This window comes from Gymnoscopelus braueri, assembly GCF_963280865.1.
Source record: "Gymnoscopelus braueri genome assembly, chromosome: 12".
NCBI classification, from domain to species: domain Eukaryota; kingdom Metazoa; phylum Chordata; class Actinopteri; order Myctophiformes; family Myctophidae; genus Gymnoscopelus; species Gymnoscopelus braueri.
In genome coordinates this window covers 6,408,196-6,435,995 of record NC_137614.1, presented here as the reverse complement: position 1 = coordinate 6,435,995, position 27,800 = coordinate 6,408,196, and the positions used below count along the sequence as shown (strand labels likewise).

The window sequence follows — 27,800 nt, the reverse complement described above, 5'->3', positions numbered from 1 at the left end:
TGACACAAAAATAAGTGAGAAATTGTAACTGGAACACTACGCAATTTAATTGATGAATGGGTCTCTCCTCATGGGATAAATTGGCATCCCACCTGAAATTGTATATATATTTTTTAAGTGATGGAGAGAATGTTGGTGAGACCCCACTCTACAGCAGTGGTTCTCAACCTGTGGGTCGGGACCCCCAGATGATAGTGAAGTGATAATTTAAGGACTTTAGAGGCCTTTCTAATACCTTAAAAAAGCAACAACAAAAGTAATCAATAAACTAGTATAAAACATTGGCCAAATTGTCAAATAATATAAGAGACAAAAATTGTGAAAATAGCCGATCTACAAGCTCACAACACGTGAGCTTGTAGATCAGCTATTTTGTATTACATTTGTAACTCATATCTGTGGAACGGAGTCAAACAAAATGGGGGGTTCCCAGTTCAAATATGATTATTTTGGGGGGTCACGGCCAGAAAAGGTTGAGAACCACTGCTCTACAGCATAGTAATGATTCAGAATATAGTAGTATACGTTTTTTTTTTACAAAAAAATGTTTTAACCAAATAAGTCACTTGGAGCACCTTTACAATATGTAGGCTACTATGCAGATAGAGTGGACTTGCTAGAAAGGCAAGGACACATGGTTGTAGTGGCTGTACAAAAAGGTCATGTTTTCAAAAACACAGGCACTGCCATTCTCCTTATATGACTGAAACGCCTTACAGTACATGAAGGAGCTGTGAGTATTATACATTATATAACAATAAGGGCTATGCCACTTTGTCAAGAGTCTCTTTCATTGGTTGTGTAATAAAAAAAACATTTATGATACAATGGATTGGGGGCGGAGGGGGGGGGGGGGGTCCTGGGGTTTGGTGATGCATTCTGGAGAGAGAGAAAGAGGGGAGAGAAAGGATACAGCAGAAGTGCTCCCTCTGTTGGCTATCCTCAGTGTTGCAAGGAGCTGGGTTGGGTAGTTATGCTGTATGGAAATGTCCAGAATATAACATGATTTAGACACTGAATTTATTCTATTAACTGAATTAAAGCCTCATTTATACGCGGTCATAATAACAGCGTCCTGCACCGAAAATAGCACAACGAAAAAGCTCACAACGCATCGAGTTGTGAGCTTTTGGAGATCTGCAATTTTTGCCACTGGACACCGTCGTACCACTAAGTATAAATCAGGCTTAGAGCGCCACGTACGTCCAATCGGTCCACGGTTTATTTTTCCAAATTGTTGCTGTCGGGCAGAAACCTCGTATCTCCATATTTCGTAAATGAATGCCTTACTTTGTCATATAACAGTGTCACACGAAAGTAACAACAATAGCAGATCTACAAGCTATTCTAGATTGACTATTTTTGCCATTTCTGAATTTGAATCCTGAAAAAGTAAGTTTTTGGACAGTTCCACGAGCTGTGTAACTTCCTAGCTGCTATTGTCAAAACGTGCCAAGAGGAAGTTTTGTGTGCAAGTCTGGCATCTGCAGCTATGTGGGGAGATTTTCCGAAACATTTTTAATTGTGTATTAATGACTACACGGTTGAGTTGGAAAAAAAACTCCCACCTGACAGCAACGATATGTAAATGCATCTCCAATGTGAAATTAAGAGAAAGACCACTGTTACTCAACGTGGGGTTCGGGGACCATCAGGGGTCCTTGTTCCGGGGGGTCCCCAGCAACAGCTAATCAAAAAAAGCTCACAACGTGTCACGATGCGATACAGTGCGAGTTAATAGATACCTTTTTTTTATATCTTCTCTTATGGCGGTCTCTTATGGTGGTGAAAAAATCTTTTCAAATGGGGGTCCACTGCCAAATACATGTAAATTTGGCGGTCGTGACATGAAAATGTTTGAGAACCACTGAGATAGAGCAGTGGTTCTCAGCCGGGGGGTCCCTAGGCCTAGATGACAGCTAAGTGACAATTTAAGACCTCAAACAAGAAAAGACAATTACTGTGTTAAAAGTAATCAACAAACTATACATATATATAAGAGCTGGTCAAACATTGGCCAAATTGTCAAATAAAATAAGAAAGAACATTTTTGAAAATAGCCGATCTACAAGCTCACAACGCCTCGCATTGTGAGCTTGTAGATCAGCTATTTATTTTCACAATATTTATCTGTGGAACCGAGTCAAACTAAATAAGTAATAAAAAGTAATGCCTCAACTCCTACAATTCCAAGTGCTTGTCAGGGTGGGGGGGTCCCCAGTTCAAATGTGATTATTTTGGGAGGGGGGACCAGTTCAAATATGATTATTTTGGGGGGGGGGGGGTCACGGCCTAAAAAGATTGAAAACCACTGAGATAGACGATAGAGCGAGGTACTGAAGTATCCCATCTGCAGCCACCTGATCCAGGCTAAATACAACGGTGGTCTTGTTCTGGTTTTGAAATGCGCATGAGAAAGGCAGAGATGAGGGGAGGTTTGGCAGGAAACAGGCAGATATACGTATATAACCAGAATACAGGAAAAACAGCATGGAGCAGGGCCAACCCTGGCCAACCTATATATACCATATACACATATACATATATATTACAGATTACAAACAAAAACAAAAAAAAGCAATGAAAATGTACAATTATTCCATAGCCTATTGGCAGGAGAACCAACAGTTTAAAAAAATAACATTTTAAATTAAGAGTTCAGGTCCAATAAAAAAAGATTAGACACTACGTCCTTTGGCAAAAGAAACTATAGAAAATATGTGCAGGTGGGGTCGGAAGATTATTACATCAAAACATGTCATCTGCATGTGGGCTGTGTATGTTATGTACAGTCACTGTCTTCAGATGTGCAGATAGATACGTATAATGGCGACTATAAACAGATACATGCATCCCTTGATGCGTTGGATGCGACGAAGACGAGACAGAATGGAAAGCTACCGACATCCTGCAAACAAGAGGATGAGCGAAGGGAGACGATGGGACCAAGGTGGCTCCGTTCCTCAGCGTTAGGAGTTCTCCACAGAGCTGTATGTGTGTGTTTTCCTTATTGAAAGGGTGCACAATGTCTACTCTTTAGTACAAATTAACAATATACATCCAGCCACTCATACTTGTTGGGGGGAAAAAAAGCCTATTCTCCGCAGTGGGAAGACTCTCTGAACACCACCTTTTGTGTAAAATCCACTTTTTGGCCAGAAAATAAACTGTATCATACCAGACAGAGACACTTTTATTACTACAGACCCAGACAATGGCATTTTACTATTGACCAGATCTTGATTGAATAAAAGCATCTCCGTCTGGTGGATACATTTTATTACCAGGCCAAAAAGTGGACTTTACACAAAAGGCAGGGTTCTGAGAGTCTTCCCACCGCTAGCCTGGGATCAATACCTTTTTCGGGTTTATGATCCGGTCGGGAGAGGAAGTAACCCTACGTCACCAGGCGCATCATTCGCGTCATCAGGCGGCCGGAACCCGCAAGCCTCACCCTCCGGTAACTCCGGCCACGATCAAGGGCATTGTAATAGGGCCTACCTAATAAAATCCTTGATGTGGCGCGGTTTAGCTTATTTTTAAAATACAAAATAAATATAAATGTGAGTGTACTTTCCGGAGATTATTTTAGCGTCTGTCTACCTTTGTTATCCCACGGGGAAATTCTATTCCATTTAAATAGGGATTGGGGAAACAAACAGGGGGAACCAAAACAAAGCGGCTCAGCCAAACCGGAACCCGCAACTTCCGGAAATAGAATTGCTTTTTCTTTTTCAGTAGGCGTGGCCTAGACCGGATCACACAGGCCTTTAATAACGAATACCAGGCTTTCCTCCGAGGTGGAAAGCCTGGTGATGCGAGGTTATCCCACCGCAGAGAATAGGCTTTCAACAATCAAAGATCGTCTGTTTTTGTAGCAAAAGTATATTGTTTATTTGTGTAGACGCCGGTTCAATGAGGAAAACACACGGTACGGCCGCATAGCGTTAAGGAGAACTCTATGGACCAGAGCTTAGGGAACCGAGGGAAGGATGAACGTAGTCCGTTTGAGCCCGAATCTCAGACTTCGTCGCCGAAAATCGCAGACCTACAAGCTCACAACGCGCCGTATATCCGCGACGCGGTGTGAGCTTGTAGGTCTGCTATTCTTGGCCATTCTCTTGTCCGTTCGACAGAGCATAAATTAAGTCTTTATTGTTCTTCTGCTCCTTCGCTCCGTCCGGCGGCAGCTAGTGCAAGTTTGCCGCCGACATCATGGCGATGGTCTCTTGGATCTCCCGGACCACCAGGATGCGAGCCAGCATGTGCTCCAGCTGCTCCCGGGGGATGGGCTGGGTGGAGTACCAGATGGGGCTGTTGGGGGCCACCACGGGCTCGGGGGTCAGGTAGAAGGTGTCGTTACGCCCTTTAGCGCTCTGCGGACTGGAACGAAGAGAAAAACATAGGGGGAGAGAGGCAGAAGATGTACGTAAGTAGGGCTGTAACTATCGATTGGTTTTCTCTAGCGATTGTTTTAGAGCTTTTATTTGTTTTTGATCGTTTTTTTTTATTAATTTATCATATATCAACAAATTGACGTGAAAAATTTGGATAGATTTTTTTAATAATCGACTAAATCGATAACCGCTTACACAGCGGTGTCATGCAAAAACACAGAAAAAGGCTATTATTGGTATTTTTTGTATAAACGTTGACCGAAAAAAGACATGTTCCACCAAAATCTATTTGATTATTTGATTGAAAATCATGATCGATACGTTCGATTAACTGTTGCACCTCAACATGTAACATTCGCCCCAAAATCACCGATCTACAAGCTCACAACTGGCCACAACGCGTCCAAGTACATTGCAACTCAGGTACATATTTACTAAGATTAGAGGGTTTATGTGGTTAAACAGACAACGAACACACCGTGCAGCTGAACAAAAGTTGACCATAATGGTTGGTGAACTGAACATGGCGTCGTGATTTGAGTGGCTCCGTTCACAAACTGCACGCCTACTAACTCACTATCGATACCTAAAGCCAAGTCCGCGAGGGTTCGCGACGCCAACGAGCTGAACTTGCGACCACATGCAACAGAATCCCTTTGTGACGTTTTATTTGAGACCTGGAACGCATCTGTCACTTTAGATTTATTTTGCTATTCAAAAATAGCAGATATACAAGCTCATAGCGTGGCATCGAGTGCCGCGCTATGAGCTTGTAGATCTGCTATTTTTTTTCTGCAATTTTTTCAAAAAACTGTTAGGATTTTGAAAACATTTTTAAGAATCGCCTCAGGTCTTAATGGGTTAAAACTGGACAGTCCATATCCACAAGTCAGGCTACGACGTGACGAGTGACTGCCGTTTCCACAGCAACAGAGTTGTCACAGTCCCTCCGGGATATGGGATATAAACAGCAGACAGGATGGGCTGTCCCTAGTCTTGCGTAGCCAGACAACTAATCCACTATCACTGAATGCTATATAGAGTCTGGAATTACACCTCCCAAATCCAAGACCGGAAGCTGTAATCTTTTTGTCATGAAAATATATCTTAGAATATCTTTACATTCAAAACATTTTTTTCCATTTCTGCTAAGCAGCAAGCTATATATGGTATGCTTGTATGATTTTGATTTCTATTCGGATACATTTGCGCAACTGTAAAGACGAAACAGAAGTGGGAAGGAAGCGTCACATCCGCTTTATCATTTTCGGAGCTTCCGTTGCTCCAGACTGTATGACGGAAGCATTTGAAAATTGTGGGAGGCAACGTCTGGCTCGTGAGACTAGGCCGTCCCTAAAACTGGACCGTGTATTATAGAGGCGAGATTGTTTATCATTTCATAGCACGTTAACCTTTATATTATATTATAAAACATTATATTTTATACTCATGCTAATATTGAATAGCTAAGCCTACGCTCTCACAGGCAGGTGGGTGCGATAAAAAAAAAGATGACTCACGATAGACTGTGTGTTTGTATGTGTGTGTGTGTGTGTGAGAGAGAGAGAGAGAAAGAGAGATGAGGGGGAGGGACAAAACATGTTAGAACATTACAATGGTCAGATTGATATCAGCAATGTGATTGTGTGATCACTGAACTTGTTGCTTGTGATTGGACAAGTGGATTCAGTTGCGACTCAATGAGGCAGCATGCGCTGAACTGGCAACAGGGATCATTCAGACCGCTGCAACTTTGCAACGTTCTGCAACGGTTTCCGGGAGGTCCCACCGTTATATGTACATATACATACATACACACACACATACATATACATACAGTACAAAAATACATAACAGTCTACTGTATACAGTAAATTAAACTAAAGTATACTTTAACCCATTAATTAAAACCGGGAAAGCATCTCTGTGTCATTTTAGATTTTTTCGTTAAAAAATATATATAATCCAAGATTTTGCCACAAATTAAAAATAAATAAATAAATTACTAAAAAAATTACACAGAGATGCGTTCCCGGTCTCAATGGGTTAAGCAAATTTAATGAACATTTTCAAAAAGGTAAAGACATCCTTGCGTTTACCATTTGAAGAGGTAGAAGTCGTAGAGCTTGATGGGACATCGCAGAGGGTTCTCTGGGTCCTCCTGCTGCTCAGCGTACATGTCATCTGTCACTACGAAAAATAAACATTTAGAGACGTCATCAATTAGCAATGTTACCACACTTCAAAACAGGTGTCCTTTACAGCATAACAGAGTCTATATGACTGAGGTGGTAGGCCGGGTGTGGTTGGTCTGTAGCACCAAGGACTGGCATTCTGGGGCAGTAGGCATCACTTACAGAACTAAATCATTTACTATACTATAATTCAGTACTAGAAAGGAAGCTGCCAACGTGGTATCAACGTGTATACTGTATATCGTCGCTGTGGCGCAGAAACCTTGTATCTCCATATTTCAACTTCATGTTTTTGTTGTAAATGAATTCCCTCCTTACACTGACTCCCTGTGTGTCAAAGAATTGATTTCTAATTACTACTGTTGGACTATAAAGCTTTGAATGGTTTAGGGACAAAAACAAATTCTGATCTTGTATATCGTCTGTTTTCTGTCCCTAGAACCATAAATAAACGTGGGGAAGCAGCATTTAGTTTTTATGCACCACATATCTGGAACAAACTCCCAGAAAACTGCAGGCTCTGCTGCCACTCTTATTTCTTTTAAAAAACAACTAAAGACCTTCCTGTGTGCCACTGCCTTTGATTGAGTTACTTTTGTTTTTCTTTCTCTTCTGCACTGTAACTGTGTCTGGTTATCTTTTACTTATTTCGTTTTTTATGCATCCTAGTGTCATTGTATAATTGTTTCCTTTGCTTGATGCTCTGTGTAAAGCATGTTGAATTGTCTTGTTGTTGAAATGTGCTGTACAAATAAAACTTTTCTTTCTTTGTCATACAAAAGTGTCATGCAAAAACTGCAAAAAATAGCAGATCATTCTGATTGCGGGTTTTATGAAATATTGAACGAATGAAAAGTATTAACACATCGGGTGCCGAACACGGTCTGGACCGTGTTTTCACAGAGTAGCGCATTGGTGCCGAACACGGTCCAGACCGTGAAATATGTCTTTTTGTTTTTTTCGTTTTTCTCCACACGGGCGGGGCTAGAGCAGCTCTGGGAGTACCCATTGTGATCTTGAGAAGGATCGGCCAGATAGATCACCGGAAACAAAAACATGGCTCCCATCCACTTCCTGTCTATTTCCTTCTTTAAAACACCTATATCTCCGAATCTGTTTCCGGTGGGGAAAACCGGTCATGCGCGACCCCCCCCCATTGTAACTCGCAAGTGAAATGTTATCGTTCCAGGCTGTAGCCAGGGTCATCGCGCTACATGAATGGATGCTTTTTTTTACATGGATTTGCTCCTCGTGGAGTTTAGAGCTTTAAACATCAAAGCACAGTCAATGGGGAGAATGCTGGCACCCAACGTAAGTTGTTATGAAAAAATGCTGGCACCCAATGTGTTAACAAGAGCTTGACTAAATAATAACTATATTGGATCAATTTTGAACACAGGCTCTTTTTTTTTTTTTACATTTCCTGAAAAGTTACCATTTTGTACATACAAGGTTTCAGTGTTGATTTTGACAGCAAAGTTTTAGTCATAGTCTTTTGAATAAAATTCCATTTAGTTTTAGTCATATTTTAGTCATCTGAAATATTTAACTGTTAGTCTAGTTTTAAATGACTAAATATCATAAGACTTTAGTCGACTAAATCTACTGTTGATATAGTCGACTAAAATGTGTTTTGGCGGTGCCTTGCTGTGTCATAATGGCTGATTTTACACTTAGTTTTACACTTGTAGATCTGCTATTTTCAGAGTGCAACACCCGAGCGCAACCAAACATAAAATGACTTGTCTTTTAGTTCTACTGGATCTCTTCTCCACTAGTCACTCACTAACATTTTAGTCTAGTTTTTATTTGTTGACGAAATTGTCAATATATTTAGTCTTAGTTTTAGTCATCATAGCTTAGTTTTTATTTAGTTTTTGTCAGTGAAAAAAGGTAGTCGACCAACATTTTTCGGCATAGTTTTAGTCGACAAAATCAACACTGCAAGGTTTCTGCCTGACAGCAACTATAATCTTTGCCCCTTACCACCCACCACAAGCCACACATGCCAGTACCACGAGGGGACACCTATATCTCACCCTTCTGTCCGATGAACCTCTCTGAGGCCTTCAGGTATCGGATGCTGGTTGCCTTATCTTTGGGGTTGTTGGGGCTCTTCCTGGTGTGTCTCAGCACCTTGGAGAAGGCCACTTTCAGATGCTGCTCTACCGTCCGCAGGTGGAAATACCTGGAGACGAGGAGACCGTCGGACACTAATGAGTTAGTTGGATGAGGGAATGTGGACCCCCATGGGTCCCTGGGGGGGGGGGGTCCAGGGCAATTTTACATTTTTTAACCCTTTAAGACCAGGAACGCATCCGTGTCTTTTTTTTTTTATTCCTTTGGCTATTCAAAAATAGCAGCTGTACAAGGTCATAGCGCGGCACCGAGTGCCACGCCATGAGCTTGTAGATCTGCTATTTTTGAAAAATCGTGAAAATGTGTGCAAATCTTTGAATATATATATTTTAAAGCGAACATTTTTAACTCTGTTTCAACTTCTGGGGGTCCCTGGAACAAAACATTTTGAGACGGGGTCCACGGCAAAATGCTGTAAGTATAATTTTTGAGAACCACTGATATTATAGCAACATTAGTAAGGATTTAGAAGACATTTGTAGAATCCCCCAGAAGCAAAGATTTGAGTTAAAAATATTCGCTTTAAAAAAATATATATTCAAAGACCCAAGATTTTCCAAGATTTTTCAAAAAAATAGCAGATCTACAAGCTCATAGCACGGCACCATGAGCTTGTATATCTGCTATTTTTGAATAGCGCAAAGAAATCTAAAAATGACACAGCTGCGTTCCCGTTACTTATTCAGTGCCCGGCTTATTTATGGCAGTTTGGCTCTGAGTGCCACAGCCAAAATTAATTGTAAAAAAAAAGTGCTTAGGAGCCGAGATACAGCCTTTTTCAGTAAGAAGTTAAACAAAGAGTGAATGGAGCAGAATATTTTCAAATCATGATATCTTGGGTTCTGAACATTATAATTTTTTTGGACGTCTTAGACGTCCAGTGGCACTCAGGGCTTATATTACAGACGTCTTAGACGTCCAGTGGCACTGAATGAGTTAATGGGTTAAAATATAAATATAAACTTATCAGAAAAAGTGGTTTTGCACACCTACTGAAATGCACAGGTGCGTAGGAACTTGAGAGAAGCAAAACATGGGAGTCCCAAACATTGTCTTCACTTACAGCAAAGAAAGTTTGATGCTGATACAATGTTTCGGTCGCTCGTCCTTCATCAGGAATGCCTTCCGAGTGACCGAAACATTTCTTTGCTGCAAGTGAAGAAGACAGTGTGCTGTACTCCCCTTTTTAAATAAGGGGAATTTAGGTTAAAGCTGAACCACTTTAACCCTATTTTATGCCATTTGCTTCAGCTATTTGAAAATAGCCAATCGCTTGTAGATCGGCTATTTTTTTAATTTATAAAGATTGTGGGAAAAGTTTGAACATTTATTAACACCACAAATCATCTTTTATGGGGGTCCCTGGCACAAAATATTTTCAGATGGGGGTCCAAAAAATACACATCAATTTGGGGGTCCTTGACAATGAAAACATTTGAGAACCACTGGTGTACAGGAATGACACCAGACATGTACGGTATGTAGAGAAATCAGTAACAGTGACATGTTGTGTCCAACTCACTTGGTGTTGAAGAACATTAGAGTCGTGAGTAGCGTGGAGGGGGAGTGGGCTCCGAGCTGTTTACATTCCCACAACATCTCTTCAGTCACATGACTGGGGATGACGTACCCTGTGAGAGCAAGTATAACCCATTAAGACCTGAGGCGATTCTTAAAAATGTTTTCTAAATCCCAAAAGTAAAAAAACAAAAACAAGCTCATAGCGCGGGACTCGGTGCCGTGCTGTGAGCTTGTATATCTGCTATTTTTTTAATAGCCAAAGAAATCTAAAGTGACACAGATGCGTTCCAGGTCTTAATGGGATAAAGTAACTACATCAGTCACATCATCATCATCATCATAACCTTTATTTAAACTCAAAGTACAGTTGAGGGGCAGGCCCTCATTTTCAATGTAGTCGAGATACACAACATAATATTCAACAGGAATAAACATTTATATACATCAATATTAACCCATTAAGACCTGGAACGCATCTGTGTCACTTTTTCATTTGAGCTAAAAAAGCATTATTTTACACTTTGGCTATTCAAAAATAGCAGATCTACAAGCTCATAGCGCGGCACTCGGTGCCGCGATATGAGCTTGTAGATCTGCTATTTTTGAAAAATTGTGAAAATGTGTGCAAATCTTTGAATATATGTATTCTTTTCAAGCAATTATTTTTTACTCAAATCTTTGCTTCTGGGGGTCCCTGGAACAACGTATTTTGAGATGGGGTCGGCGGCCAAATACATATCATGTTGGGGGTCCTTGACATGAAAAAGTTTGAGCACCACTGATATAGAAACATATGTTTTTCAGAAAACTGTTGCGATTTAGAAGACATTTGCAGGATCAGTCTCAGGTCTTAACGGGTATGAATTAGAGGACAGAGAAAACTCAAACATATTCAAAGAACTAAGACAGATAGGCCGGGAATTAATTACCGTACAACAGTTACACTCTGGAACAAAAACGTTGGAAACCATCTCCCTAAATTGACCCAAGGATGAAGGATATGATTTTTAGGGATTTCTGGAGCTCATTCCAAGCAGATGGAGCACTAACAGAGAATGCTGCCTTGCCTAGCTCTGTGTGAGTAAATGGCACCTCGAGCGTCAGGAAGTCACTCGAGCGAGTCTGGTAGGGACTAGGGTTCTGATCCACCAAGGCACAGATATAAGGGGGGAGCATTCCTGAGATGGCTTTAAAAATAAATAGATACCAGTGCTTATCACGCCTCTAAGAGAGAGAGGATAAGCCTGCGTTCCCATAGAGAGTACAGTGATGGGTACCAAAACATGACTGTATCCTGAGAGAGTAAAGTAACTACATCAGTCACGTGGCTGAGAAGGTGGAGACACATTCTACACACACAGGGGTGTCAAACTCCTCAAATCTACACCATGGCCTAACGCAGAGGGGTCTTCAATAGGGGGTCCGGGACCACTAGGGGGGTCCTCAGTGTTACTACAGGGGGGCTGCCAAATCTTTGTGTGATTGGAACTTTTTGGAATTTGTGTTTACATGAACCACTTGAACCCTAGTATCCGTATTCTGGGGGGTACGTTCGCCGAAAATAGACGATCTACAAGCTCACAACGCATCGCGAAGATGAAGAGGTTTGGTGTAGTGCGGGGAAAAAAGAGCAGACCAAGTACAGAGTCAAAAGTCAACCCTTAAAGTATTGAGGGTTTAAGTGATTAAATGTCTGAAAACACACATGAACATGAATCCAACATATTAACACATTGATTGCCAAGATATTAAACATAGTTTTCTATCCCCTTGCCAGCGTATAATTACCTCAATCCGATCGCCATGGAACCGACATTGTGTCCCAAAAACACAAACAAAATAGTCCCTGTGGGTTAGCGGAGGGATCTGTGTATCCATAGGAACGACAACGTTCCAACCGCGATCCGCCATTTTGGGGCTTCGGCCCGCTGAAAACTAGTGGTTTTCAATGCAAAAAAAAGAAACTGAGTTACAGCAGTTTTTCTGAAAATCCCAAACAGGAAGCGGATGGTTTCCTGTTTTTTTGGAACGACGTCATATCCACATTCTACTTCTCTGAGAGACGATCGATCATTCCAAAGCTGTGTTAGGTCGCCCCTTGTGGAATAGATGCACAGGGAGGCCAACTGGATGGAAGTTCAATGGAACGCAATGTACTGAAGTCAATGAGAGCCGGGTGGACAAGCTTATGAACAAACATTCTGTTATAATTCTGTATGAAATGGGGGTCCGTGGCCTAAATGCATATCAAACTGGGGGGTTGGTTCAAGTGAAAAGGTAGAGAATAACTGACCTAGGGGATGGACAGAAGGCCTCCATGGCTCCAGTATCTGGTGCAGACTGTGACAGAAGCGGGCGTAGTATGGGTCTGAGAAGACGTCATCCACACGACTGTTATCAAATAGATACTGGAGAGAAGGAGAGAACACATAACAACCTCAAAACCAAACGTCAGTTATCGGTTGACTACACGACTCTCCAAAAAATCGGGATCGGACCCAAAACTCTGTCATCGGCAGTGTTGACGGCGTTACAAGTAACAATGTTACTGTAACGGAATACTTTTTGGGGTAATGCGTTAGTTTTGCAATTAGTGTACTTGGTTACTTACGTAGTTACCTCTTTCCAAAATAACGGCGTTACTTCCTTACATTTAAGACCTATATTTCCCTGTTCTTTCTGTTGCCACAAAGGAAAAGGAAAATCCATCCGACGCATTTGCACTGTTCCCAGATAAATGAATGAGCTTGTCTCTGTCAACGGAGACATGCACGGTCCCGGGTGTTACACGAAAACCGGTGACCGATGCCTTGCAGTCTGTGGTGATTGCGTAATCATTCTAACGTATTCAATGGGTCACCACTTTTGGTGTGACCCACAGCTCACGGTATTGCTGGTCTTGTTTACATTAATTTGTTGCACGTGCGCGACACGGCAGAGATTGAGAGAAGACAGAGAGGTCACCCTTTAATACGGTCGTGGAAGTATTCACACTATGTTTGGATTTATTGGTGAAAGGAGGAGTACGTCAATGCAAATCAGCCTTGGTGAAGCCCAGCACAGCTCCACAACACTGGTGGTCACTGCGGTAGGCTGCACTCTTGATTTTATGTTTACCAAACTTCCTCGCAGGGGGGGTTTTAATCATCGGTAACGCAAAAATAATTACTTTTCTCAGAAGGTAATCCTGTAACGCAACGGAATACTTTTTAATGGCAGTAATCCTGTAACGTAACTGGTCATCGGCAGTGTTGATTTTAGTCATAGTCTCTTGAATAAAATTCCATTTAGTTTTAGTCATATTTTAGTCATTTGAAATGTTTTAGTTTTTGTCAAGTTTTAGTCGACTAAATCTACAGTTGATTTAGTCGACTAAAATGTATTTTGGCGGTGCCTTGATGGTGTCGTAATGGCTGATTTTACACTTGATTGCATGCTGAAAATGGCCGATCTACAAGCTCACAACGCGTCGCGCTGTGAGCTTGTAGATCTGCTATTTTCAGAGCTCAACACCTGAGTGCAACCAAATGACTTGTCTTTTAGTTCTACTGGATCTCTTCTCCGCTACATTTTAGTCTAGTTTTTATTTATTGACGAAATTGTCAATATATTTAGTCTAGTTTTAGTCATCATAGCTCAGTTTTTATTTCGTTTTTATTTAGTTTTTGTTAGTGAAAAAGGTAGACGACGAACAATTTTTGTCATAGTTTTAGTCGACGAAATCAACACTGGTCATGGGTCGGGGCTCTGGTAAAGAGAAGACAGCTGGATGTAACGTACTTTCTGTATGCAGAGGAAGACGTAATAAAGGACGTCAGCGTCGTAGCTCTCTCCCTCCAGCCCCCGGGCCTCCTGGGTCATCAGGGACAGAGCCATGCTCAGCTCGGCCACCGCGCACGACACCAGGTCCTCCCTGAAACGCAGCGCCTGGCGGCCTGGACGCATACCACCCAACACACACACACACACACACACACAGAGAGAGAGAGAGAGAGAGAGACAGAGAGACAGAGAGACAGAGACAGAGAGAGAGAGAGAGAGAGAGAGAGAGAGATACCACCCAACACACACACACAGAGAGAGAGGACGCATACCACCCAACACACACACACACACACACAGAGAGAGAGAGACAGAGAGAGAGAAAGAGAGAGAGAGGTGTGTGCTTTAGCAAGTGGTGGAAGACGTACAGTGGCTTTAACTTAAGCAATTAACAACAATGTTGAATGTAAAAAGTCCTGTGTTCATAATTTTTCTTTAGTAAAAGTGCAAAGGTAATGCCATCAAAATATACCAAACTAATCATACTCATTTCAAAATGTTGTCAAAAGAATTTGTCAAAATCCTTTGAAAATTGCTGTTGCAAGCTCACGACGTGTCACATCATGACTCCTTGTGAGCTTGTAGATCGTCTAATTTCAAGTATAAAATGGGGCTTAATTGGTCAATGTAGATTAATAATACACAGTAACTTGTAGCTAGAGTTTTTCAAATAATTGTAAAAAGTACAATTATTTGCCTCTGAGATGTAGCGGAATAGAAGTAATATACAGTATTGAAAAAAGTAACACCCAAAGTAACACACAAATAAAGTAAAAGTACCTAAAGAATACTCAATACTTGAGTAAATCTACTTTCCACCGACCACTGGCATTAAGCATGATGGCAGGAGAAGGATTTACAACAGTATGCGTTTTTGTGACTGTGTCTGTCCGTCCGTCTACTTACGTCCGATGGGAGCCAGTTTGTTCTTCTCATCCTTGTCCAGCTCAGCGTTCTTCCTCTGGGCCCAGATCCTCCAGACCTCCAGACCCTCCTCTGGCTTCAGGGAGGCAGGCAGCAGTAACTCCTGAACCTGTACCTGATGCTGCTGAACCTGACCGTCTACCTCCGACACCGTCACCGTCTGACCCTGCACACACAGTAGTGTTGATTTTGACAGCAGATTTTGATTCAGTTTTAGTCATAGCCTTTTGAATCAAATTCCATTTAGTTTTAGTCATATTTTAGTCATCTGAAAATCTGCTATTTTCAGAGCGCAACACCAGAGCACAACCAAACATAAAATGACTTGTCTTTTAGTTCTACTGGATCTCTTCTTGTCAGTATACTTAGTCATAGTTTTAGTCATTGTAGCTTAGTTTTGATTTAGTTTTATTTAGTTTTCGTCAGTGAAAAAAGGTAGTCGACGAATTTTTTTTGTCATAGTTTTAGTCGACGAAATCAACACAGGTTGAGAACCACTATGTCACCATAACATGAAATCACCTGTAGCTGCTGTGTGTCGTGGCCCGACAGCCCCTGCGTGTGCAGCACCTGCTGCTGGGGGTCCCAGATGAGGGACTGCGTGGCGTTGGGGTAGCCCTGCACCGCCACGGGGATGTGTATGTTGCCGTTCATCAGCTGGGCGCCGTGGAACAGCGTGTTGCCGGCCAGCGTGTGGACCACCTCCTCCTGGCCCCCGCCTCCCCCTCCCATCACCCCTACCACGGAGTTGGTGATGCTGGAGACGGCCTGCGCCGTCTGGCTCTGGTTGGACACCATCTTGAGCGTGTGTTTGTCGTTCTCCACGGCCACGTGGTGGGTCTGCATCGTCCCGTACGCCTCCTGCATGGGTGGGGGGGGGGGGGGTATCGTTAGGACTTATCAATTCCCCGTCCGTTCGCTAATGGTAAAAAAAAAAAAAGGTCAAATGATAAGACCAGGGGTCAAGGACCACGTGGCTGAGAGAGAGATGAAGCAGGGACCCCCACTACATATTGGATTCATGTTGGCTTTGAGACTTGGGCAATATGCTACACATGGAGAGAATTCGGTATGCAATCATCAAAAAAGATCACGTCTTCCTGTAAATATGGCAACCCCTGTTGGATAGGTGGTCGGTCTCCTGTGACGGAGCCCGTGCTCGAGGGGGCCCCTCAAGTGCTTGAGAACAGTGTGGGTTAAGCACTCTCTGTGCCTTTCTTTGTGCAAGCGTATAACATATGCTGTCACGTCATCTACTTTGATCCTCTTTTGGCTGATTTTTCTTTCTCTTTTTTTTCCTTCAGTTTTTTATTCCATTTTCTCTCCTTTTTCCACTTTTTGCCCTCATTCTTGTACTTTTTAATTCACTGTTAATGTACTACATTGAGAGGGTTGGGTGGGGGGGTTTGTGTTTGTCTTGTGCGTTTGTTTGTTTCACAGAAAACCTGAAGAGTTTCTTTATCATTGCTTATCCTCCTGTAAAGCTGTGACAATTTTTCAATAGAAATTATGTGAAAATGAAATGTGTGTTTACCGACATTTATCCACTTAAACCCTCAATATTTGTAAACTTGACCTTTGGCTCTGTACTTGGTCTGCTCTTTTTTCCATGCACACCGAATCTGTTCGCCGAAAATAGCCAATCTGCAAGTTCACAACGCATCTGCGACGCGTTGTGAGCTTGTAGATTGGCTATTTTCGGCTAATGTTCCCCCCCAGAATAGGGATGCTAGGGTTAAAGGTGGTTAAAGGCGCCCCCCCTGCAGTATCTCTGAGGACCCTCTAGGGGTCCCGGACCCCCTGTTGAAGACCCCTGGTTTAGACAACATATATCTTCATTATTTTAAGCGCTAAAGCTAACGTTTTTTGGGTGAATGTTATTCCAATCTGTATGTTAACTCTTTGACTGCCAGAGTATTTTCATAAAGTACTCCCCCAGTGCCAGCGATTTTCGTGTTTTTTTATTTTGTTATTTAATTTTCATATAGTAAGTCTAGCTGCGGTTTTGAACACATACGATGGTTCCACCAGCAGAGAGCAGCAAATAGACACTTTCATCAGCTCGCTGACTCGCCATCCCCCCCCCCCCCAACAGAGCCAAACAGTGAAATACGTCAAACCGGATGTGACGTGTTCTCAGATTCTCCGATTGGAAAAATGTACGATGTGATGCACGACGGCGATGACTGTTCGTCACCCAGACTATAGATTATAGAAGTGGACCTCTCCGTTCGTTTTTTATACCGTGTGAAAAAACGTGTGTTTCCCTATTCTGGCCGAAAATGACCGTGGAAAAAAAAAGATAACCGGAAACGGAATCTGCGTCATAAAACCGGATGCAGCTGTGGGTGAAGTAAGTGGAACCCGAAACCTAGAATGAAAAATGATCAGAATAGCGCGACCAGAGATTAAACAATGAACGTGCGTCCAACGCGTCTAACGCGTCGACGGCCAACTGGACAAACTAGCAATTGACACGTTATCGAGTCAACCGCAGTCAAAGAGTTAATACAATATTGGTTGTATTTGGTCTCCCTGCTCTTCTATTGAGACACTTACATCCTGTGGGCTGTGCTGGTAGGACACCTACTGGTTGACAAGTGGTACTGCCTGAAGGTCAAAATTCAATTTCTCTGCTGAGCAAGAAGGCAGGCTCTACAATGTACAATGTAGGCATTTAGCAGACTCTCCTAGCAGAGTGACTTACAGTAAGCAAGGTAAACACAAGGTAATACATCAAATGCATAGAGACAGTGTAGTGCCTCAGTAATCTAGGATCATAGGTAAACCAAGAACCTCATCATCAGTCTAAACATTATAATATATTTTATAGAGGCTCACTTATTTGTTTAAAAACACTGAGACTGCACGCATCAATTCCCAACAGATTGGGGAGCACTGGTTTCAGTTCATTCAACCTCCTCATGTGTGTTGGCTGGTGAGGTGCTCCCTAGCGAGACATATATACGTCCTTACGCAATGGTGTTGCGCGCCGAGAATACCTGACATACAAGCTCAAAACGTGTCAAGGATGCGACCGTTGTGAGCTTGTATGTCAGTTATTCTGCAAACTGTGTATATTGGTAGTACCTGCGACACCTTCCGTGTGACAGAGCATAACTTAGGCTTGAGGGGTTGCAGCTGCGTGAGGTAACAGGAGCGCTATTATTGTTTACACACATATTCTCTCCCTATATTTCAAGAGGGAGAGATAACAGTACACCTCCCAACCCTCCTTCCTCCACACTGGGAGAAAAACGTCATCCGAGAGCTTAGCTGTGACCATTTTTCCACTGCATCTTGTGAGCGGTCGGGTTCTTTTGGTGCCGGCCTGTGCGCACATACTGGTTCTTATCAGTTAAGTGTGATGTTGTCTGATAAGGGGTCAATTAGCTCAGTGGTAAAAATGTCAGCCTTTAGGTTTAGTAAGTAAAGTAAGTGAAGTAAATAGTATTTACTATTACTACAAACTGTGTATATTGCTAGTACCTGAGATAGAGCCACGGCTGAAAGGTTTTGTCGTGAAAATACTGGTGTTTAAATTGTCCTTGTAAACTGGACTAAATGAGTGAATAAAACATTAATTGTTAATAATTAATTATGTAACATTTAGTCAAGTTTACAGGGACAATTTAAACGTATTTTCAGGACAGGGGATAAATGTTATCTTGACCTTCAGGTCAAAATTCGTGTCAGATCCTGTGTCTAGCTGAGACATGACCTTTGACACGATCTAAATGTCTCAATAGCAGAGCAGGGAGACAAAATACAACCAAGTTATATTGTATTAACACAGATTAGACAAAATTACATTTTACTCATTTAAAAAAAGTCACATAGTGCCACTTTATGGAACCGTAATCGTTAAAACCCTAAAGGATCCCAACCCTAGACTCCGGCAATGTGGATTGATTCGGAACCGAATTTCGACAGCCAAACCTAACCTGTGGGATGGCGATGTGTGTGACCTGGTCGCGCCCGCCCGACCCGGCTGGAGCAGAGTAGACAGGGATGGTCCAAGTCTCTCCCGTGGGACTGGTGATGGTGCCCGTGGCGCTGTACAGGTGAGAGCTGTCCACCGTCAGAAGGTCTGGACGCAACGACACGTAGCTCTGCTGCTGGCCCTGGCCCTGAGGGGATGCATGTCACAAATCATCACATCATCCAGCTAATCGCAATTATTCTGCAGAATTGTCAGAATTGTTTCCTATTGAAAACATTTCAGAAATGTTCAGGAATTAAAAAGAAATAGCTAAAATAGCCAATCTACTTTCTGAAAGTACATTACATGTACATTACATGTCTACATTATTTTAATTATTAGATTGCTTATTGTCAGGTAATTATTTGTATATTTCAGTAAAAGGATTTGTATAAGTTATGACCATCAAAAAGTATTTTATTTTTATGTTCCAACGTTCCATGCCAAAATCACAAATCAAAATTTTAAAGTTAAAAAGTTAAAACTTTATATTGCAATAGTAATCATTGCTATAGTGTTTGTTCAGTAACAGTGGTCTCCCTGTCTCTCCAGCTCTTTAATAAACAGAAACAACAAAACAATTTGAGGTCGGTTGCTAATTTCAACCAATTAGGAGTAGAGTACCCATTTATCAGCTTCAATTTTATAGTGCACCAGTTCCTACTTTGTCTGCTCATGTATTCGTTTCATCACCTCCAATTTCACTTGTTTAATCTGTAGGCTGTATACAGGATAAACTCCTGGTTGGATACAATTGGTATCCCGACCTGAAAATGCATTTTCGGTTTACTAAAGAGCTGGAGAGATGGCGAGACCCCTGATACGGAACAAACACTCTATAGCAATGCTTACTATTGCAATATAGATCTATTCAACACTTATTTTAACAAAATATATCACTTGCTACACCTTTAATCATGAACAAAAAACATCATGATAGTAACAGCCCCTACCTGAGGGATGGCCAGGACCGTCGCCATCTGCTGGCCAGGCAGAGCATAGGACACAGTGATGGGCATGTCCACTTTGCGCTTCTTGGCAGGTTGGAGCACCCCCCCTGCCCCTTGGGACATGGTGACCACCCTCCGCTCGCCGTTGTCCTGCTGCTGCTGCTGATGCTGGCCGGGGGACAGCGCCCCTACTGTCTGGATCTGGATCTGCTGCCCTCCAGCCACGGCCGCCACCAGCTGAGCTTGCAGCTGAGAGAGAGAGATACATGGGAGGAACGTGGTTCAGATTAAACCACACAATGGTTCATTAACCCATTAAGACCGGGAACGCATCTGTGTAATTTTAAGATTTCTTTGGCTATTCAAAAAATAGCAGATATACAAGCTATACAAAAAATAATGCAGATCTACAAGCTCATAGCGCGGCACTCGGTGCCGCGCTATGAGCTTGTAGATCTGCTTTTTTTTTTTTATCAAGGAAAATATGTGCAAATCTTTGAATATACATTTTTTAAAGCCAACATTTTTAACTCAAATCTTTGCTTCTGGGGGTCCCTGGAACAATATATTTTGACATGGGGGTCCGAGGCCACATACATATCATTTTGGGGGTCCTTGTCATGAAGAAGTTTGAGAACCACTGATTAAAGCAACATAAGTTTTTTTCAAAAAACTGTTAGGATTTAGACAACAATTGTAGAATCCCCCCAGAAGCAAAGATTTGAGTTAAAAATGTTCACTTTAAAATATATATATTCAAAGATTTGCAAAAAAAAAATCACGATTTTTTAAAAATAGCAGATCTACAAGCTCATAGCACGGCACTCTGTGCCTGTCACAGCAGTCATATTGGAAAATAAATTGGGCCTCTTCCTTACTTCCTTCACCGGTTTTACCAATTATTATACTAATTGAGGCTCGGTTCCATTGTGGTCAAACAGAGTCAGGGTGCTGATATTGTGCATATGTTGGCTCACTGGAAACACTCTGCTACACCAGTGGGTCTCAAAGTGTGGTCCAGGTATCCTCGTGGTTCCTTGAGGAGGTTCCAAATGGCCCCTTATGGGCTGCGTAAATCAAGAGTTATGGGGGTTCTTGAAAAAAAAACTGTTTGAGAGCATCTGTGCTACACTAAATGGAACAAGAGCCTTAATTAGTAGAATTGGTAAGACCTGTGGAGGAAGTAAGGAAGGAAGAGGCACAATTTCTTTCCAATATAGCTGCTGTGAATAGAGCCTATAATTATACTAACTAGACCATACCCGTGGGGGGATATGCACACATGATTTGGCAACCCGGGAGCCAGCGAACACAAAAACGCTAATAAACAGCTGACATTTGGGGAAAGCGAAAAACGGGCTTCGGTGTTCCGTGCACATGGTAATGGTCAATGTCTGTGTGCAAATTCAGATCAATTGCTCCAACCACTGAGGAGAACCGGGCAGAAGAGATTTTGGGCTCACCGCACAGACAGAGCTTTGTCGAATTATAGGAGGATGGTCAACTACAATGTCACGATGGTGATTACGGCCCTAACCTGTTGGTGCTGCTCGTCTGTAAGGTCTCCATGTTGGATGAACTGTGCGGTGGTCACACCCTGGAGCTGCTGGTGGGACCCAGAGGGCACCTGGAAAATCTGGCCCTGCTGCTGGCCCTGGATCTGCACCTGGTGGGGGGGTGGGGGGTGGGGAGGACAGTGGTTAAAACCGAGACAGTCATATGATGACTCTTTTCCACTACAAGAACTAAGCATACCACCCCATGCAGTGTAATGCATTTCCAGTTTCACCCCAAGCAGTGTAACGCATTTCCAGTTTCACCCCATGCAGTGTAATGCATTTCCAGTTTCTGGATTTGTATAGAAAGAGCACAAAGTACCTTTCTGAACGTTTGCCAAAGTATCGCGAGACTGTCGATCACTGACAGCGTGACAACCAAATCTTGCAATACTGCTAGAACGCGCACACGCAAAAACATTTTGGGTTCTCAAAATGCATATTTATGCTCAAACACGAAGTCTTATATCTTATATAGTACATGTGCACAGTAATAATCTGTATAGTTTACATATGAATTGTCTCCAGATTTAGGAAAATATACTTTTATTAGACAAAAGTATAGACAAAAGTATACAAATCAGTCAGTCACACATCAACAACTAGTGATGGCACAGATGGCGTCCTGCCTGAGAGCATTTGAACATTATATCAATGCATTTGAGCATTGATATAATTTTTTCTGTAAAAAAAAGTGGCCCGCCACTGCTTAATGCATATAGGGTAAACACCGATACCAAATGCCTCAATAAAATTAAGCAAAAAAAAGTTGAAAAAAACGTGATTACAAAACAATCTGTGATATGCCTTCTTTTATATTCCTGAACCGATTAACTGAAAAAGGACGCATTCGTTCAGAAATAGTGTTTGTTCACAAGCTGGTCCAGCCGCCCGCCTCTCAATGACTCCCAATGTATTTCACAGAACTTCCGGATCCAGTTTGCCTCCCATGGGTGTCAATGGTGCCCGACTGGCCCGTGGACTAGTAACAGTACCTTCTTCTATCAATTACCTTGGTGTCACATACATGATGGACACCACAATCACATTATGACATTGTGATATATTATTCTGATGCTTGGTTTTGGCTGTACGAAATTTAGTCTGTGTGCTTTGCGCTGAGCCTAAAAGAGAACGTGATGACTGCAGTAATAGGTGAATGGAATGGTGGGCGACACCAACCTGTACTTGGATGTGTTGCTCAGAGTGATGCTGTTGCTGTTGAGCTGCGGACACCTGAACCTGCATTACAGACACACACAACCTTAAAGACCTGCACCTGAACCTGCATTAAGGACACACACAACCTTAAAGACCTGCACCTGAACCTGCATTAAAGACACACACATCCTTAAACACCTGCACCTGAACCTGCATTAAGGACCCACACATCCTTTAACACCTGCACCTGAATTACAGACACACACATCCTTAAAAACCTGAACCTGCATTACAGACACACACATCCTTAACTCTTTAACTGCCAAAAACGGGAATTCCCGTCCGATGGCTCTATGGCTATCATGGCCAATGACGGAAAGACGAAAATATGAAGAAAAAAATTTCTTTGAAAAATTGTTTTTTTATTTTTTATTTAATTATTTTTTGATTTTTTCTGAATTTTTTGGGTTTTTTTTGTTTTTGTTTATCTCAAAGGAACTAGGAGATAACGCTATCCAAAAAATTGCTGCTCCATTCACTTCAATGTTAAAAAACAAACAGAGGAAAAATGCACCTTTTTCGTGGCAGTCTGGCAGACACAGTCTGAAATAAGTCTGGCAGTGAAAGAGTTAAAGACCAGCACCGCTTTTGATCACAAACCCCCATTGTTCCAATATAAATATGGTATGGGGGTGGGGAAATACACACTATGTCTTCTGTGTATTTCTCCGGTAAAATTAACTAGTGTACACTTGTGCAGCGTTGTTCGGGCGTACACCCGACGATGATGTGACGTATGAAATTTGAAGTCACGGACGTTGTACACTTCTGAATTTTGCAGGAGAAATACACAGAAGACAATGGGTATTTTTTACCCACGCTATATGTAACAGGGCTGCAACTATTGATTATTTTCTTAGCGATTTTTCTATCGATTACTCGTTTGAAAATGTTTAATTGATTTTTCATAATTCAATTAATTAGTCTAATTAAGCACTTAAGCTCTATTTTATACTTTGCTGTACAACGCTAACACGCAACAATAGCACCATATTTTTGCTACTGTATTTAAGAATACAAAATAATGATACTGTACATCAATTATGTTATTATTATTGGCAATTCTTATAATTGAAAAGTTTCATTAACCATCGCAACTCTAATATGTATGATCTCAATTCCCTGCACAAATGAATGGAAGTCTAATAAACTATGCTTAATAATGCAAAGACTTACCGGACAGGCCAGCTCCAGCAGTGAGCCTGCGACCTCGGTACTGTCTGTGTAGATGCAGTTGTTCTCTGGCTGGTACACCATGGTAGTGGTGGTGGTTGTAGCATCTCCGCCTTGTTGGCTGAACTCCTGCAGAGCATCTGATGGCCCCTTGTTGGCCAGGGACTCCAGGAATTCCTTCATGCGGTGCTGAGGGATACTCCGGGCTTTCTGCCTTACCAGCTCCTCATAGGAGACTGAGGCATCCAGGGAATTGTTCATATCTGGCAAAAGCTACACTCTTCTGTGTGGGGAATCTATGAAAAAAGGGGAGAATTCTGTCAATTTCACCCCCTAAAAAACATGTGAATGACTTTTTATCTATCGATTAGTCACCCCATGCCGGTAGGCAGCGGTTCCGGTAGGAGACACAAAGAAGACTCTTTGTGTCTCCTACCGGAACCGCTGCCGGTCATCAAATTATTGACTTAGGAATGCGATAAAAAACTAAAAATATATATGAATTCAAGTCTCCCATGGGGTGACTAATAGATAGGGGGAAAAGTCATTTTTTTGGGTGAACTATCCCTTTAAGACAATGTCATGATTTCACGACATTTATGACAATCAGCAGCACAATTTTCCTGTGGCCTCGTCAAAGCTTAAAAAACATGAATTCAGATGAGTGAGTGTTAGTTTGAGAGAGTGCAAATGGAACCAAATGGAGCCTTACTGCCAGCCATGTGTCCATTTGGTTCCATTTGAACAGAGTTCAATTAAATTAAAGCTGCAATCCATAGTTTCATGTCCTAGTAGCCGGGATTTGAACAACTTCTACTGCTCTGTCAAGAAGAAATAACTTGTTTCAATCCACTGTTATCTCCCCACCTACAGTCGTAGAAATCTAACAACAAAAATAGTTTAAATACAGATAACCTTGTGCCCATGCCCTACCTAAGCACCCTGCAGTGCAGTAGTTATCTTTATAGTTTCTCAAATGATTTAAAGCATGTACATGTTCACGTGTTTGTTGTTGAAAAAGACATCAAGCCATAGGCTATTTTTGTCACCATGGTAGCCGTCTGTCGGTGTCGGCTCTCAGGTGCATTAGCTACTTTTTTCCCACACCTTCCAACCCACTGATCTCCAGACTTCATTCGACTGCCAGTCTGTAGTAATCTGTAGTAGTCTGTTTGGTGGAGACTGGGGAGCTACCTTTATTAGCGTCCCTGGCATAAAAAATGGTTCCAGCCTAATACATAGTAGCCTATCAATGTGAGGTGTGGTTGGCATGAAAATGTTTGAAAAACCACTGCTTTATCAAACAGACTGGTTAAAATAAGGTTTTTTATTATTCTTTGAAATTACGATTGCAGCTTTAATGCTTATACTTTTTTGATTGATTGAACACTTTATTAGTAGGAAACCACAGCACATGGTACAGTCAGACATTAAGGCTAAAAGGATAACACAAAAAAACATAGCATAACAATTTTACACAATAATACTTGTCATCAACAAATGACTGAGGCCATCAAATCTGAGCCATCCCAGACTAGCAAAGTGTGTTGGAATAGGCGGGTCATCATGGGCTTAAGGCCGAGAGGTTTTACTATCATGCCCCACTGGCAACAAGCGCAGTATGGGTTAGGGCATACATGGGCAACTGGCGGCCCGGGGAAAACATGCGGCCCCCACCTCACTTAATGCTGCCCGCAGGTTAATATCGGAATACTGATATATTGATTTCAGCTGTTACAATTGCAAACATGACCAACTTTAATTACTTCAGTCTCTATAGTAGCTTAATGACTAGTATTACAATTCTATTCTAGTCTTTTTTATGTCCAATGTATTTAAATTCATAAAGTTAACATAAGTATAACTAAATGCAGTAGATCTGCTAATTTTGATATTTTTGTGTGACATAGAATGGCCTGACAGTATATGCAATGTGGCCCTCTGGAGTGAGTGTGGAAATAGTGGCCCTGCTCTCCATCATCAAAGTTGCCCACCCCTGGGTTAGGGGTAGTGTACAAATATATCCCATTTTGTACCCTCTCTACTGGCCACCACTGCAGTGACAGACAGCAGTATGAAGGGTTAACTCTGGTGTGTGTGTTAAAGGAGCTGGCTGCGGGGCAAAGCGCGGTTTCATTCCAAATCTAACTGCCACTGTGTGTGTGCCTCATCCTGGAGGCTGCAGGACAACATGTCACTGTGGTCTTACTCTTTTTACACTAAACAAAGACACCGTGCTCACTAATGTTATGTTATTGCTTACATCATAACAAGCTAGCAGGGGAACAGAGCTACGCTAAAATGCTAGCATGTTGCAGCAGCCGTTTGGTTTACAAAGAAACTAACATCTGATCATAATAATAAAGTGTTGACAGTCGGTCGCACAAAGAGAGCTCGCATTACGACAGTTTATGGATTATTATATATATGTGTGAACAAAAAGGAATATAAGAAGACGTGGCTGCTATGCAATGTCTGTCGGTACACCGACAGCAAGTACATTATATATCTCTCTCTGTCTGTTATATTTTCTCCATTCCCACCCAATACATAGTAGCTTATTGGTTAGCATCGGCTAGCTAGCTACCGCGGTTAGCGGCTGCGTCAAGTCGCCTTTAGTGAAGGTACAGTCACACCGGAAGTTGAGCGGTTTCACTGTCACAATAAAATCCGATAATACAAAATGTTTATTTCCCCACTTTATTAAAACTCTTTGAAAAAGACAATCTGTTTGCGACATGTAAGACCTGATACAATCTACACTGCTCTTTATAATATAAGGTATTATATAAAATAATATATAAAATCTACACTGCCCTTTTCAATATAATATTTGGTATTATATAACTGGTTCTCAAATTGGGATCCATCCGGGGACCCCTGCATGGTCCTTGAGGGGAATCCAGGGGGTCCCCAACAATATGATTAGCAGTTTTAATACTTGGGAGGCCCTGTAATTAGATTTTTCGGCTAATCAAAAATTGCTGTTCTATACGTTGACACCATTGTGAATTTGTAGATCTGCTATTTTTGAGAATTTGTTTTGTTTTGTTGTTATCGTAACAAATCTTCTCTAATGGGGGTCCCTGGCACAAAGTCTTTTCAAATGAGGGTCCTTGGCCCCCCATTAACTTATCAATTTGAGGGCGGGGTGTTTGATAAAATGCTATAAAGCATTGGTTCTCAAAGTGGGGTCCAGGGACCCTCAGGGGTTCTTGGGGGGGTACCAGGTGGTCCCCAGCAAAATATGTTAATACAGCATCACAATCATTTTAACAACTGTATCCATTTATACGTTGGCTATTCAAAAGTAGCAGATCTACAAGCTCGTAGCGTGGCACGAAAAATATCGAAAATGTATGGCAATTTTTTCTATCATTTTGAATTATTAACACAAATCTTCTCTCCTGGGGGTCCCTGGCACAAAACATTTTCAGGTGGGGGTCCGCAGCCAAATATATAACGTATATAAATTTGAGGGTCCTTGACATGAAAGTTTGAGAACTCCTACAAAGACAGTACCATACACACATCTTATTTTGAAATAAGTCAATCAATACATATAAATCAAATACATATCAATTGGGGGCGGGTCCTTGACATTAAAATGCTACACAGACACAGTACCCCAGACGTGCCTTATTTTGAAGGCCTCATACCGGAAGTGCACTAGTTTTATTGACGCTAGCTTGCCGCTCCTCTGTTAGCTTACCTCCTCTGGCGAGGTTATGGAGGTCCGGCCCGCCCAGAGCCGCTGCAATGCCCGCAAAGCTGCGTCTATTTACCCTCCGACACACCGCTGACGGTCCTCAGCGCGTGGTTTATTCTTTTATTTATCGTTATTTTTGCGTTATTATGCCTCTCAATGTTTTGTTTTTTTTCTCCTTTCTTTCACTACTCATATTTTGCTCGGCGCCATC

General features: G+C 41.9%; 1 protein-coding gene across 1 annotated transcript; it reads right to left on the bottom strand.

Annotated features, from left to right (window-relative positions):
* Positions 1-857: 857 nt before the first annotated feature.
* On the bottom strand, positions 858-27,800 carry LOC308096900 (transcriptional regulator QRICH1-like). The gene is made up of 14 exons (XM_080444417.1): positions 27,593-27,800; positions 23,884-24,176; positions 22,669-22,728; positions 21,468-21,596; positions 19,934-20,179; positions 18,943-19,128; positions 15,521-15,859; positions 14,981-15,164; positions 14,033-14,187; positions 12,546-12,660; positions 10,254-10,362; positions 8,632-8,780; positions 6,497-6,587; positions 858-4,383 (listed from the first exon to the last, which is right to left on the bottom strand). The coding sequence occupies exons 2-14, from the start codon at positions 24,139-24,141 to the stop codon at positions 4,191-4,193; spliced, it is 2,214 nt and encodes a 737-aa protein (XP_080300543.1). The 5' UTR covers positions 24,142-24,176; positions 27,593-27,800; the 3' UTR covers positions 858-4,190.

Excerpts from the sequence above, each read along its gene's own strand:
- LOC308096900 (XM_080444417.1), bottom strand. The coding sequence starts at position 24,141 with ATGAACAATTCCCTGGATGCCTCAGTCTCCTATGAGGAGCTGGTAAGG. Across the intron at positions 21,597-22,668 it reads AGCAACACATCCAAGTACAG|GTGCAGATCCAGGGCCAGCA; the intron begins GTTGGTGTCGCC and ends CCCCCCCACCAG. Across the intron at positions 19,129-19,933 it reads CGGTCCTGGCCATCCCTCAG|GGCCAGGGCCAGCAGCAGAG; the intron begins GTAGGGGCTGTT and ends GCATCCCCTCAG.